The 16,315-nt window shown below is 31.6% G+C and overlaps 2 protein-coding genes across 2 annotated transcripts; one reads left to right on the forward strand and one right to left on the reverse strand.

Moving 5' to 3' along the window:
* Positions 1-362: 362 nt before the first annotated feature.
* LOC126808519 (SPRY domain-containing protein 7) lies at positions 363-10,470 on the reverse strand. Its single transcript, XM_050533315.2, has 5 exons — positions 10,341-10,470; positions 9,157-9,273; positions 8,589-8,749; positions 7,816-7,918; positions 363-6,999 (listed from the first exon to the last, which is right to left on the reverse strand). The coding sequence occupies exons 1-5, from the start codon at positions 10,444-10,446 to the stop codon at positions 6,902-6,904; spliced, it is 585 nt and encodes a 194-aa protein (XP_050389272.1). The 5' UTR covers positions 10,447-10,470; the 3' UTR covers positions 363-6,901.
* A 78-nt stretch (positions 10,471-10,548) lies between these two features.
* On the forward strand, positions 10,549-15,509 carry LOC126808518 (MORN repeat-containing protein 5). Its single transcript, XM_050533299.2, has 5 exons — positions 10,549-10,661; positions 13,192-13,339; positions 14,478-14,589; positions 14,787-14,918; positions 15,408-15,509. The coding sequence occupies exons 1-5, from the start codon at positions 10,615-10,617 to the stop codon at positions 15,491-15,493; spliced, it is 525 nt and encodes a 174-aa protein (XP_050389256.1). The 5' UTR covers positions 10,549-10,614; the 3' UTR covers positions 15,494-15,509.
* Positions 15,510-16,315: the final 806 nt, after the last annotated feature.

The following is a 16,315-nucleotide window of genomic DNA, read 5'->3' on the forward strand; positions in this document are numbered from 1 at the left end:
ATTGATGATACAAATTTCATCTTAACACACCTAATTTAAAAAATTGGAAAAATTCAACTAAATGATTTGAAAAGCCTAAGTAAACCTTTTCAAATGTGACTTGGATTTAAAAATATTTCCGAACCCTCTGGACAAGTAAAATAGGATGTAATGGATAATTTACACAGCAGGTAGGACACTTAAACATCTAATATTTAGAATAAGGCTATTATTTATTTTCTGGAGCTGTCAAGCCAGCAAGAGTGTTATTGTCCCTTTAAAATGTACTGTTAACAAAAAATATAAGTGAAAATAAATTGTAATTTAACTTCTGAGCCCCCTTCATCTCCAATCTTAAAATAAAAAATATCAAATCATCAATGTACAAATTTTTTATTGCACAATAAAATCAATTACACAATTATATACAATTACACATACATATAATGTATATACATTCACATAAGATATACATAATTTATAAATAACACACAATTCACTCAACACAAAGATAAATTTCATAATAAATTCTTTTCTGTGGTTTTATGCTTTACATTTTGATCTAAAGAAGAAAGCAAAATATTTAACTTAAGTTTCATATGCTTAAACACCAAAAAAAGTGTGGTTTAATGGCATTGAGGAGACATAAGTTATCCTGCTTGTGCATTTCAATGAAATCATCACAATAATTCATCTAATATATATAATGTATGACTGACACATTGTCCATGCATTATTTTCACATCTGTATTTTAACATTAATTATTGATTATAAAATTCGACCTGTCAGCAGTGTCTCTTGTGTTTAAGAGCTAACAATACTTTTAAACCCTACCTAACCCTGATAATCAATAGTAAGGTCTAACAACACCTTTAAAAAGTTTGTGTTCAAATGACTGGACTTGACCCCTTATTGAGCCAATGAAGAGGTGCATTTTCTTTGGCAATAATGGTCTTAAAACAGACTTCAAAGAGAACTGGGCCCTGTTTCTCGAAATTTTAACTTAAGATAAAATCCAATTTTAGTAGATACATACTTCAATTTTGATTGGCTAAGCACTAAAATCAATTTAATATTATCCAATCAAATTACTCAAATTTGGATTTTATCTTAGTTAAAATTTCGTGAAACAGGCCCCAGATAACTAACAAAGAAATAGTGTTAAGCTTGTCATGGAAGTCAGCTACCTTGAGGTAAACTCTGAATTCAATTTAAAGTGCTAAAGTCTAAATTGTTACTGTGGTCATAAACAGATTGTTCATTCTATGTACAAAGTCACAACATAACAAAGACCTAACATATCACAAAACAACTATAAAATGCTTACATATCCAAACAAGCTGCCTTTTAATAAAACATACTGATACTAACAATTATTTATATTCACATGTCATATTACCAAAACAATGAGCAATTTATAGGAAATATTTTTTATTGGTTTACTATTTAAGTTCAGCTGTTGCAGAAATCATACATTATATTTAATTAATTAACACAAACTAGAATTTTATGTCCAAAGTTTGCTTGCACATAGGGGTCTTTAGCAGTAGGAGGAACAAAACCACTACATCGGGAGGCAACCCTTACTCCTTGATACAAAAGACTCAGATCAACAAAGAAAGTCATATTCCTGTTGTGTCATAGTTACTTTTATACTTGGTACACAAGGTGTTAAATAGGAAACTGTTATAGCATGTGCATTGCATTGTTAGTTTACAGTAGAAGTGACAGATATACACTCATAACAGCTTGGTTGTAACTATTTTAGTACTTGATAAGAAATTAAATATATAGAATCTCCAGCGAAACTTCTTTAAAGTATGTTGACGACTAATCAAAATAATCATAGATCCATGGTGTGTTTACTTGTTTACTTTGTGCTTACATTAAACCTATATCTGTTTGTATTGATGTAGGGTTGTTGAGTGGTCTAACACATGGGCTTTAGATCATAAAGTTTGTCAATGCGTCAAGTGGCATGCTTTCAATCCCAGTACTGTCAACTGCCCAAAATCATGGGTACTCAAGTTTTCTCCCACAGCTAAGACCACCTTAGTCTAAGCGGATTATTGAAATAAAATTCTACCATATGTTAGTCTTGAAATGACCTAGATTGTGTTGAGTGGACATTAAAACCCCCCTGTCTTGCCATCTCTCTGTTAAAAAAAAACACTTTATAGTTTTTAAATTTGGATGGGCAGCATGTCATCACATTCTGCTCATAATCAAATTAATGCAGGAGATGTTGATGTGCAATATTGAAAGGAAATTTAACATTGCATGCTAAATCACCAAAGCATGCTAAGAGTGTTTCTTTACCTTAGGTAGAATGATGATCAGTCAATCATGTATAGAACATTGCACATGTTAAATAAAGAGAGAAATGAGGTTTAATGTCCACTCGACACAAACTAGGTCATTTTAGGACTAACATATGGTTCAATTTTATTTCAATAATTTGCTTACGTGTAGGGATCTTTAGCAGTGGGAGGAAACCGGAAGACCCGGAGAAAACCCACGACGTTTAACAGGCGAGCCTACTCCTTGCCAAATACAACCGGGGAATCGAAACCACACCAGTTGACTCAATGACAGACCTTATGATACAACGTGGATGCACTAACCACTCCCCTCCCCACCCCCACTTCCATACATGTTAGATATGGGCAGACATCTGTATGTTGAATTGTAAAAGTTAATTTACATAAAATATTAACTTTTTTACTTCAATACAAATCAATTAAATAATATCTGGCAAGTAATTTGTACCTTGTGCCTTTTTCCTCTAAATTTTCTATTTAAATATAATAATAGGAGTAAAATATATAAATTACTATTGTTATATTATGCTGAATGTAAATAAAACCTTAAAAAATAGCTAATAAAAATTAATGTTAAATAATGATAATTTTCAATAGTAAAATACATATTACATGATTCAATATCCATATGTATTATACTGATAAATAATTAATCAATTATTAATAAAAAGATAATACAACTTTATGGTCATTATAATAACATACACAACTATAATTTACAATTCTACTAACAGGCCAATAACCATTTTCCATATTTTACTTTAAACACATAATAAGGGCTAAGAAGTGGTCTTTAAATAGTAATTTAGATGATCAAAACTAATTTTTAGTGACGGCCATGGATAGAAATAACATATCTCTCAGTTATTGACGAACAATTCTTAAAGAATAAAGATGGTGCAAGAAAGTAATGTGAACTATAGATGTAGATGGTCATCACTTTTAATGTGCATGGTCCAAAGGTCTTTTACTTTTAGTCTGGAAGACTGTGTCTTTAAGGAATTGGCATAGTTTGCATTAATTTCAAAAATTTCAAAACATTTTTTGTATGTTTTCAGTACTTTTGTAGAATCTATATTACATAAGGTATACCAGATCAGTAAATTTACTATTGTGTAATTTATTCTGCAGATGATGTAATTGAATTGATTATAATTGTATACCTCTAAATTATTGTAAAGGTAGGTTGCCAGGCAACGAAACACACCCACAGAAGCTAAGTCGTCTGGGCAGTCAACAAGTGTTTTCACATATTTTTTTCTTTTGTCAGTTATGAGAATATTTACAACACATGAAAATCTGATTACAAGTAATAACCCATGAGGTAATTATCAGATAACATTAGAATTTGTTTCGATTGTTTGTCTCATGACCTTAAACAATTTATGTTAATTTTAGCCTCTAGAGCGGCCACAAGATTTTTCAAAGTGATCAAGAGCCTTAACTCTGGCAGTAATTATTGGAAATTGTTGAAAATGAATAGGATTCTTTGTCTCATGACCTAAAACACAGTGTATAAGTTTAAAGTCAATCAGATTTGAACTTTAGCCTCAAGAGCTTCTACAAGATTTTTCAAAGAGGTCAAGGGCCATAACTCTGACAGTAATTATTGGAAATTGTTAAAAATCAATAGGATTCTGCATCTCACAACCTTAAACACTGTGTATAAATTTAGAGTCAATCGGATATTAACTTTAGCCAGACGGATGGGGGGCGACAACAATATACGACCACATTTCAATGTGGGCATATAAAAATGTGCCTTTTGAAAAGGAAAACAGTTTAAATGAATTCAATATTTGGTGCGAAATAACCGTATGCCATGGAAGCTGTTAATAGATAGGGTATATGTAAGATACATGTATGTATACAGACAAAAATCAGTAATATACACTGACAACCCCCCCCCCCCCACATTAGCTCAGATTAACACAAAGAAGCTGTCGACCTCTACTGGACAGTGTTAATTGTAACAATAGGTTTACCAACAATATCTGTGTAAAGTTCAATAATAAATTATGAAAAAGCTGTACATTTAGCAAGGAAATTGTGCCTCTCATGGAATTCAAACAGAATGGGACAAACACACATTTATTCGGTAATAATTATTTGTACTTAATAAGATTACTTCTGATGTGTATATACAACTAACATATTTAAAAGAATAGTTTCACAGCAATACAGTGTGATTCTGTACACATATTTAAAAGTACAGTTTCACAGCAATATAGTGTGATTCTGTAGAACAGTTTCACAGCAATAAAGTGTGATTCTGTACACTATTTAAAAGAATAGTTTTACAATAGCTAATGATTTTATGCACATTTTTATATGTAGCATACTAATTCTGTCAATCTGGTTAAAACACAGATCCTATTTCGTTTCATTTTTATAGTTCAAAACTTCGTTTTACTTGTCTTTACTACACTTGGATCTGGAAGAGTTGTTATTTAACTCGTGTTCTGAATGGTGTCAGGGATAAGCCAATGAAACGGTCTGTTATGGCGAGGTTTAGGCGTGTTTTTCACGGAACTGTGGGTAATCCACTAGTAACATCAATGCTGATTGGTTAATCAAATGTCTGACGTCAAAAGGGTCATAAGTCGGTCTTTTGACCCCTGACGTGACCTATCGCTATAACTTATCAGATCTTCATGAAAGTATAAAAAAACGAAACGAAATATAGATCTGTATTTTAATCAGAGTGTAATTCTGTGGGCAGAAATGAAGGAAGATAAAACTCTGTTTCTGAGATCTATTACCAGAAAAATCATAAAAGAAACCCCATATACAATTTTTCGAAACTCTCCATGGTCGGTGAGAGAGTTGGTAAATTAAAATGAATAATACTCATGTCCTAAATCTGCATTGTTTGCTCTAAACGGATAATGGTAGTACAAATCTGATTGCAAAAATATCTCCCAAAACTGTCACCAAGCTTTCTGTGACAGGGGCAATAAATAAGTAATTTCTTCCATCAAGTTTGAAAAATAACATCTTGGGTTTACCGGAATATTTAGCCTCATACATAGATGGACCCCTACTTATAATTTTATTTTTTACTTCAATTTTTCTGAAACATAAATGTTTGCCAGGGGTCAATTTTATGAAAGAGTAGTATTCAATCAAGTTAAATGAAAAAGAGGTATGATGGATACATGGCAAGTTATAGAATTAAATCCAAATATAAGTTCAATTTCATAAAAGTGAAATAATCTCGAACAGAACTCAATTACTTATTTTTAAATTATTTATTTACTGAAACTGATCCATGCTGTTACCCATCACAATGATTGCAAAACTATAGATTAACCAATGACAGATGCCTTGCTCAATCAGTTAGAATTGAAATTTAACAATGAGTCCATCCATTCCATCATCATTGAATATTGACAACACATCCTTACAAAGTCTTAGTCACAACCGCAATGTTGTTAGGAAGAAGATAGACGACACACACTTTCAAACTCAGGGGATTTCTTGTTAATCAGAAAATGTCTGTTTTTATTGAAATAATGAAAACTGTTTGATAATAATGCAATGTTGCTGGCCTTAACTTACATACACAATATATATACAGACTAAGATATTAATAATTACCGGTATCCAATTAATGTCTACAAACCCAGGACAGCAGTAAATGGTAATAAACTGTTGGATTTGAAAAAAAAAATCATTCATCTCTATACAAATTAATACAGTAGTTTACCATAAAAATAAAATAAATGCAAGATTACAGGATATTTTAAGAGATTTTCACTTCAACCTATGTATCAAAATTCAAAACACACTATTTAAAGAAGTATTTCACGATTTGATGATTTGTATATACATACACAGTGGAGGTTTTCAAATAGATTGTATTAAATCTGTCAATCCATTGCTGAGATATATGCTTTAAGATTCACTACTATCCACAGTTATTTTGAAATTGCTTTGCTCTATCAAGTACTTGAATTTTTGATAATTAAGATGAGTCTAGTGTTATAAGGAATACATTGTCTTTTTAAAAGGATGTTAAATTTTTATCTTTTACAAAATATTCCCATTTAGATTAATTAAATGTATACCGTGAAAGACAACAAATACATTTGCGATTCAGATGCATATTATAAACTGACCATTAGTCTTAAGAGTAGTACTAGTACTGGCTATATATGTGCACTGTTAGTTTTCAGTCATATTTTATTGAAATAATAAAAATTAAATTTCAGAAGCAGATTAAAAAGAAACATTATAATAAGATTACTAAATGTCAAATATTTTAAGTGATATAGACTCCTTACTCTGTTACAGACAAGAGTTTGAGTGTTTAGCGCACCATTCCTTAATGACATGCATACGATTAATTAGATCGCATGTTATGAGTGCAATCACAGAGACAACCTACCATCAAAATCTGGTTCAGAATGTGCATACCCCATCCTAATTACAGACGCTTCTCTATATGTTATATTTCCAGTAATTTCATTGATAATGTAAAATTCACTGAGGATCAATAACAATATTTACCAATAATTGTCACAGGTTTAAATTAAGAAATTTAAGAAAGATGTATACAGCCTTTAGTTAATTTAAAATGACATAAAATGTAAAAGTATCATAATAATGATTGTTCTATCATTATACTATCAAAACCTTCTGGTGGTGTATGATAAAACTTCTCAAACTGTACATCTAACACAGCTCCATCATCAACTAAAAACATAACAATAATAGAAAAAAATATGAATTAAAAAGTAATTGTAAAATTGATTATCAACATTGATCATTAAGCCAATCCTTGGCTAAAAGTAATTGTGAAATTGACTATCAACATTGATCAGCCAATAACCAACTCAACCCAATCCTTGGCTATAATCGGTCGTCTCTTCTAGCTTTTGCTCGATTATGAGCCTGGAATGATACAGAATTCAGTCCTGTAAAAGTTCTGTGAGTCACATTAAATGTGGTTGTGAGCAGAATTGGGACGTTATCAAACTGAGCAAGCATGTATGAGTGGGGTTGGTGCCAAATCCTTTTTGTCACTCATTTGTTACCATTCATGGGATTGCATGTGCAAGGGTTCCGATTTCAACCACAGTATGCTCAAATTTAAAATATACCATTTTAATAACTACTCAAAATACAAGTAGGAAAGTATTAGCTTTTATTGAGAGTTTTGACTAACGACTTTTTACAATTCAAAGTTTTGCAGCTATAGCATCTGTTTACTAATACAGAACAATAATTGTTTTTCTTCATAATTACTAAATGTCTTTCCAAAATGATAATTTACCTCTATTATACAACCCAAAATACAATTTCGTACTTAATAATATTGAGTCAGTCTATCTGACAAGTGTGAACGTAGAGTAATTCCATGGGTCATGTAGAAGTATCTTAGAACCAGAACATTTTTTGTACATATCCTAAATTTCAATGTCTATATATATGTTAAATTATCTTCTTTTATTAACACCACAGCAAAATAGGCTGTATAAAGACTGATACAGAATAGGTTTAATTACATACCATAGAACACTGGAAACAAAGTGCCTTTTATTCCTGTAAATGTTTGATCTGCTACTTGGCCATTAACATAGAATTTTAAGTCTATGTGGTCGAAACTTAAACCCTAAGAAACAAAAAAACACAAATATATGTCCGCCATTAAGAAATCATATTGGAAATGCCTGGAAGCAGATTAAATATTTATATCTTAATATCGAAAATCACTAAACCAGCTTTTGTCTTTTGTGTCAATTTTACATGAGGGGAAATAACTCTTTCCAGTTTCCTAATAACAATATCATCTCCCCTTTGACCACATGTGGAAAAGTCAAAATAAAAATTTGTTGTATAAGTTGCTGTATACTTTGCCAGCATATGAATTCAAATAAACAGTGACTTTTTTTTTAGCAATAGTCATAAATACCATTTGGCAGTGCTCTAATTATACATAATATACTTGTAAAGCAATTAAATTTGTCAACTGAATAATCAGTGTAAAGTGATATAAGCACTATGGTTCATTCTGTTGGCTTTATTTTCCCAGTTTTCTTGATTTATACTGAATAACGATTTAGATATTGTAATTAATTAATGCTTCAATGTGCCAGAAGGTCACTTAACGCTGAAAATGAGTGTTTTGAAAACACAGTGGAGGTAGTACATGTACTTTTTCCTATATCCGGTGTCTTACTTAGTATTTTAAATTATTTTCCTTCTTATTTAAATTTTCAAAAGCTTATTCTTAGTCCCTTAGAAACACAACACCAAGTCAAAGAGCAATATCAGATACATACGACTATATCTCCTTCTTGTGGAATCTCTGTTAATTTACTGACTGTTTGTTTATTTGTAACTAGCTCTCCTGTATTTCTTAATACCCATGAGTCTGGATCATTACCAAGTGGAACAATATTAACGTCACTTTTTTGTGTGGCTAACCCAACACCCCATATACCTGAAAATAAAAATAAATCAATATTAAAAATACTGCCATGTTATCCTTAGAAGAAAAGCTTTTGTACAGGAGAAATTGTTCATTTCATGACCTCTTTTATTCAATTTAATTTTAGAAGCATTCCATGTTTTGAATTGCTGCAAAATAGCCCGGTTGGAGCTGAGGTGCCATAAAACTCTATTTCATTTTATTTCCATGTTTTGACATAGCCCAAAGTAAAATTCATATTAATTAGGGGGTACTTTTCCATCTCCAACAGTCGATTTCCCATAGAAGTCCTTGCAATATCTAGTCTTTCAAGCTAAACAAAATATCCTTTCAGTAGTTTTGTTATTTTCTGAAAATGACAGTTACATAATACAGTAAATCAGTTCTGTAAAAATGTATTAATAAAAAATATACCAGACCTGTACTCTGGACTTTGATTTCAAAGTAAGCTTTATTTTGAACAACTGGAGCATTAGCCAAGGCCGCTCCTGTACCACAAATTCTTCTACCATTTTTAACTATAACCACATCATTTCCTGAAGTTGAAAAGAAATCAATTTTTAAGGAACAAATTCTTCTACCATTTTTAGCTAAAACAACATCATTTCCTGGAGATGAAAATAAATAAATTTAAGGGACAACACATTGAACTTGCAGTCACTCTGTACTGCTGCAATATTTTGAAGCTTTGACTGTGATGATTTTCTACTGTTTATCATTTTATCATTTGGTAAAAAGACATTGATGTAATTCCTGTTCATGTGATATATATTTTCAGATAAATTCGCCAGAATATTACCAAATATACTACAGATGGATAGAAAGACGTTTTTCAATATTATTCTCATAAACATATCATTGGATAGAATCCATCAACGAAATATTGGGAATCGTATCTATAGTATTATAGGTCAATAGTCTACAATGTGTGACGCAGGTGTTTACTTTTTTTTTCTAACACTATTTATTTACTAAATATTTACATTATTTTAAGATAAACAACATTCAATTACAGGAAATTATAATTACCCATGATATAAAGAGTTTTAAATTACAAAGAAAGAAGAATATGCATTAATTTTATATTAATTAATTATATAAAGCCTTGTAAGGATGTTTTTGTGAAACGATGATTATCAATTAAGAACCGTAAGTGTAGCTAATGTTTTATCATTTGGTAGAGTCTTTAATAACTACACGTGTCATGTTAATATTTTCTTAATTTTCTAACAATCAACATTAGAAATTTTGCCTTCCTCTGACTTCTACATAAGGTGTGACCTATTTACGTAACAGCCATATAAGACGAAACAAAATTTTGGTAAGCAGGTGATACAAAAGTGGGATTGTGGGATTTTTGAAAAAATTTGATTGTTAATTATATTTATTGTAATTGGGCTAGGCAAAGCAATAAATGACACACGACCGTTTAGAAGTAAAAAGTTGCCGAATTTATTTTCCACAAGGATTCAATGGACAATAGGAGGGTTCCTGAACGTAAAGGGCGAGTGTATGAGACCTATCAGAGCTGAACTATGCTACCAGTAGAGAGCGGAGGTAAATCATAGCCTTATTTTTGCAGATTTGTCAATATAAAAAATACCCATATGTGAAGTATCTAGTTTAACAACTGGTAATTCTTTTAACTGTACATGACCCGGTCCAAAGAATGAATTTCCGCATTTGAAACAGCAGAAACAAGAAGACATTTTCGTAGCTTAAGGGAACACCAGGAAATGACGTATGGGGATTCCGGAAACTTTTGTAGACCTCAATATCCAGACATTCATTTATTTATTTGCGAGAATAACCTCCCTTGCCAGAAATTTCTGATTTAGAAATAGAAAGGGTCACATTGCCATAACAACAGCATCAAGATGGAGTACACTGGAAGCAGTTATGAAGGAGAAATAAAGAATGAAAGGTAAATATCGAACAAGTTGTTTGGCTACTATACATATCCTGTGATACATATTTATCATTCGCTAATTACAAGATATTGTAAATATGTAACTACTAGTCGATTTCACACGGCTTTTAAAGTTTTTTTTCCTTTTTTTTATTATTTAATTTATTTGCCATCATTTGGTAAGCTTACCAAATTGGTTCTCAACAAAGGCAAATTTGAAAATGTTTAGAATTATTATAAACAAGGCATAAGAACCCGTAGTTATTCCCTTTACAGGGTATGTTATAGAATGGTTATTACTTTTTTTATTCAAAGCTTACCGTGGACTAGAAATGGTTAACTGATGTCTTCCGCCTTACTCCAGCCACAGTAGTGGCTCATCCTACAGAGTTCCTTTGCGCAAGTTTTTTAGTCAAATGACTACAAAAAGGTTACTGGCCTATAGCTCCCTTAATTTACACATAAACTGACCCAAAACAGTACTGCACATAGCTTAACATATAATAAATCAATTCCCATTGAAATAAAGGTGAAGCCTTACCGCATAATTATATGATTTGATGAAACCCAACTGCTACGTGAAATTTCAACTGGCAGGGTGTCATGGCTGCTTGCGCAATATGTCATTACAAGAAACATCGCTATGCAAATGTAGAATGCATTACCACAAAGAAAAACTGTTCGGTAACTATTTTAGTGGTCCAGTCTTCACTATTTGTGATAGAATTACTTATTCCAATACAAACTGTAATAATATGTGTTGACAATTGTGCATTTGATTTTGAGCCTATTTGAACATGCGTAAGGAGTCTTAGACTGTATCAATTGTAACGTTAAACACACAGTTTAACGTTACAAGTATAGTAACTAACCGTGGACATGAGTATGATCTTGATTCAGTCACTTGCTCTACACATACAGGTCACAGGTGTCTTTAACACAGGCATTGCATGAGTAGAGTGAAGCTGATGTGATTGTTGTCAAATAAAAAACCATAATAATTACTTAGTGATGCAAAAAATTTTAAATAGTTTTTCCAAATTGATTTTAATTTTAATTTACTGTCTGAACCTTCCTACGGTGTGTAACTTTGGATATTATAAACTTACCTATGTGTTTGAAATCAACTCTGGTTAAATAAAATCCATTGCACAACTAAATATCCCAATGAATAAAAAAGTTCTGTGTTGAAAAATTTAATGTGTTTACTTATATTTTCAACTGAGTACAAGACAACACGGCTTTTGTCACATGTTGGGCGAAACCAATGAGGCTGTTGCGGGAGTGGTTTAACTTTGACAGAGTGTTTGACAACCACGACGTGTTGCAATGAAAACAAACCGCAATAGAAGATTTATATTGAAACCATTGGTCGCCAGTCTACCAAATTTTAGTCACAATGAAAATATCAACGTTTGTACGGATACTCCTAAAAAAAAGAGTTATATATCAACTAAATCTTTCCTGTCTTTTTTGTATTATACATAATTCAACAAACAGCATAGGTACAATTTTAAAACCTGTTAAACACATGTCATTATTTTTGTGCTGCATTTGTGTTCAAAAGAAAATTCTCCCATCCAACTAATCAGATAATTAAAACAAAATATTTCAAAAGAAAATCTATAAACAGGGATTTTACTAGAAAGTAGAATGTAAAAAGATGGTAACAAAATAGAGGAATACAGACAGTTACATGTATATGTGTGAACGTCCAAACTCAATACCCAGCCGAGACTGATAGCTTATACCTTGAAGCCTTGAACTGTCGTAAATGTACCGCAAACTGTTTCGATGTGGCATGCTGTCACCCCTTTATACGAAATGATCTCTCCCGAAGAGTGACGTTATCAGGCTGCATTTTGATATTGCCTGAGTGATGTCAAAGTTTGTGGGAGTTCAATTTTTCAATAGAGAACTTTTTTTATTCGTTGGGATATTTAATTGTGCAGTGGATTTTATTTAACCAGAGTAGATTTCAAACACACTTGTAAGTTTATAATAACCAAAGTTAAATAGTTTGTTCAAAGTCAAAGAAATCTGTTTAAGAAATAGGAAGGATCAGACAGTAGATCGAAATTGTATGATTAATTTTGTTGAACAAAAAAGTGTGAAAATTTTCATTGTCATTGACGTCAAAAATATGTGATATCATTTCTATGAGACACGGAATCTCGAACAGCAAGATTTGTTAAGTTAACATGCACAGTGCCAGTTTTACCCAGTGTATCAGGTTCTGGTCTGAATTTTTAATTTTTTTTTCAACAGTCTATGGGTAACAGTTTATTTACATTCCTGTTTTACCTGAAAAGAGCTTTGGTCAAGCAATGCGCAAAGCTTCACACTGTATGAGGCTTATTCCAGGCTTGACTTTAACACATAATTTACTGAAACATCCAATTCCCTACCATTAGTTCAGCTATGAATAATTAGTGACAGATACATGTAGGGGGTTTCTAAGAATGAATTCAGTTGGTTTCATTTTTTAAACTAAAAAGGAAACAGATTTATTGTATAAGCTTATTATGTTATCTTTGTTTTCCAGGTTAGAGGGCAAGGGGAAGTACAGTTTTCCCACAGGAACTCGATATGAAGGTGAATTGAAAGATTCAATGTTCCATGGACAGGGAACTCTATATTTTACAAATGGCAGTAAATATGTAGCCACCTGGGAAAATGGAAAAGCAATTGAGGTATATTAGTATTAGTTAATTGTTGAGTTGAGGCCTAAAATAATTTCAAATTACCAGTAAATTCACTTCTAATTTCCATATGGATGTATTTTCCTGACAGTCACGAAATATATAACTATACATTGAAAACATTGAAACCATACCAAACTAACGGGAAAATAGGTTACCTTTACCAAAGATTATAAGTTAAGACTATTTAAACTCTAAATTTTAGAGTTAGAGTCAGTGTCCGAAAGAAAAATTTTTAAAGCATGATAATAAATATATATAAAGCAGCTGCACATGCCTAAGTATTAAATTGTCATCATATCAGAGACTCAGAAGTTGTGTTTCTATGACAGTTCTATCATTTTCAGAATTGCCATATGTTGACACTAACTGTGAGATAACAAGACGAAGGCCCAGCGAACCTGAGTGAAATAGGCAAGCAGGCGACCTCCGATAAATCAGTTGGCATCAGGCCTATGGACTGACATTTGTGCCAAACACTTGTTAGAGTGTAGAAATAGATTAAACAATTATGCTAAATTGTACTCAAAATGTTGATTCAACATTTAATTAAGAAAACAATATCAATATATCAACAGTAGATAGTCTCCAGTCTTGGATTCAATCAGATTAAACAGTGGCCCAACAAAAGATTTTAGTTGAAGTCATCATAGTCTTTATGTTTCCTGAGGTCTATTTCATGATTTATTATAAATGCTGATAAATTTTCTCAATCTGATTAAAATACAGATCTATATGTCGTTTCGTTTTTTATATACTTTCGATGGCCTTCACTACATGAAGATCTAACCGGTTGTAGTGGAAGGTTGTGTTAGAGGTGATACATGCGACTTTTGACCCTATATATTAGACATTTGATTAATCAATAAGCGTTGATGTTACTAGTGGGTTACCCACAGTTCCATGCACCTCATGCCGAAAACTTGCCGTTACACACTGTTGCATTGGCTAACCCATTACATCATCCAGAATGCGGGTTATATATCAACTATTCTAGATCCTAGTGTAGTAAAGACAAGTAAAACGAAATTTAAAACTATAAAAAGCTAAACGAAATAGAATCTGTGTTTAAATCAGATTGAAATTTTCTCTTATCATTATGCTTTAAATATGTCTTAAAATTCTGCAGGGTCAGTATACATTTGCTGATGGTTTAGGATTTAAAGAAAAGAACTGGGAATATTGTGATGGATATGATAGAAGATTTTACACAGAAATATGTAATGGTCTACAGCCTGCAGGTAATAATATATTAATGAAACCAATTGATTGACTAAAAAAAAAACACTCAGAATTCTTGAAGTTAAAATCAAACAACTCATTTTTAAGAAAATGGAAAAAAATGTACCGGGTATTCGAATTAGTCCTGTTATTAATGTTTAAGTAACAATCTAAGTGTTTGTTAGTCATAAAGTCATTTCAAAGATTTTTTCAACAGGTCGTTCCCAGTTAACTAATCGAGTTCCCCCCAGAGAAATCCCAGAAGGTTGTTACGATTGTGGAGATGGTTTTTATAATCCTGTAACACGAGTTGTTCAAGATTATAATTGTAAATTTCTTAGAAATGCTGGTAAGTCTCATTTATTGTGTTCTTAACAATACTTTCATCCTATTAGTACTTACCTACCAGACCAATACGAATAAGAAAGAATATTGCCCAGAAGGCTGTATTTCCACCTACTTGCCCTTAGATATCATATTTAGATAGTATTGGCCACTCCAATATAAGTCCATCTCCAAACTATCAAATTTTTAAATTATCTGTGTAAGCTTACACCTGGTGATTTGCATGACAAAGAGAATCAATGCAAGTTATAATCTATGTGAATCTACAGGTAGTATGGGGTCCATTCCAAAATGGAGCAAGTTTGTTATAATCTATATGTGGCCAATTCCAAAAATTGAGCAAGATATAATCTATGTGATCTAGTACATTTATGTGGGCAATTAAATAATAATGGAAGTTATAATGTATGTAAATCTAGTGTGTGGGCAATTTCAAGAAAATTTTAATCTTGTGATCTAGTACGTAGTCATTTTCAAATTGATCTACTTTCAGATGATGATGAACATGAATGGATTGTTCGTACATGTCGTAAAGGTTGGGATGAAATAGTTGGACCACAACCTCAACTTGCAACATAAAAAAAAAATGGTGGATGTCATACACTCTTGCAAGAAATTATTCCATTCATTTCATGCTTAAGGCCGAAGTAACATTAACTTAGCAGACATTTTTCCCAGTTTTGGCAGATTGTATATAGACCTATAAACAGTTGGAGATATTTTTGATTCATTAATTTCCAGCCACAACAATTGTTTGTTTTACAGTATAATGAAACAATATTTTTAACTTTTTAAAACTATGGCATATGAGATACTTGTCTGTGTTAGACAATTATATGTGTTTGTGAGAGTAAATATTTACCAATTTTAGATGTTCTATTGTTGACAAGAAGCTTCTTTTATATTCACTTTTACACAAAATGCTGAAGGTTGAAACCTCAGCAGAATCTGTCTACAAACATGAAATATGTTTTGTTTTTCTGTGGAGCTGACTGATTAAAATGAAATATGAAACAGAATTATTGCTAACTTTAATATAGATGAAAAATGCTCTAGAAATCTGTTCGATCCAAAATATATTTATTTTGTATAAAACTGTACACTTGATAATCATGACTATAACACAGAGTGACAGATTTTCCTAAGCCGGATGTAATCTTGTAATACAATACATACAGTATGTAGGTTGTGGTCTTTGGAGTACCTTTGCTCTCATAACTATTTTAGAACACAAGTTGTATTACATTTAGGTATATGGTTTTAGTTCTTATTGTAAACTATGTAAAATGGTTTATCTGTGATATAATGTTTATGAATATTTACATTTTGTGAATGAAGCATAAATTATTTATAAAATATTTAAAAAATTTAAACTGTTATTTAAAATGTTTTTTCTGTGAT

This window comes from Patella vulgata, chromosome 1 (assembly GCF_932274485.2).
Source record: "Patella vulgata chromosome 1, xgPatVulg1.2, whole genome shotgun sequence".
Classification (NCBI taxonomy): Eukaryota; Metazoa; Mollusca; class Gastropoda; family Patellidae; genus Patella; species Patella vulgata.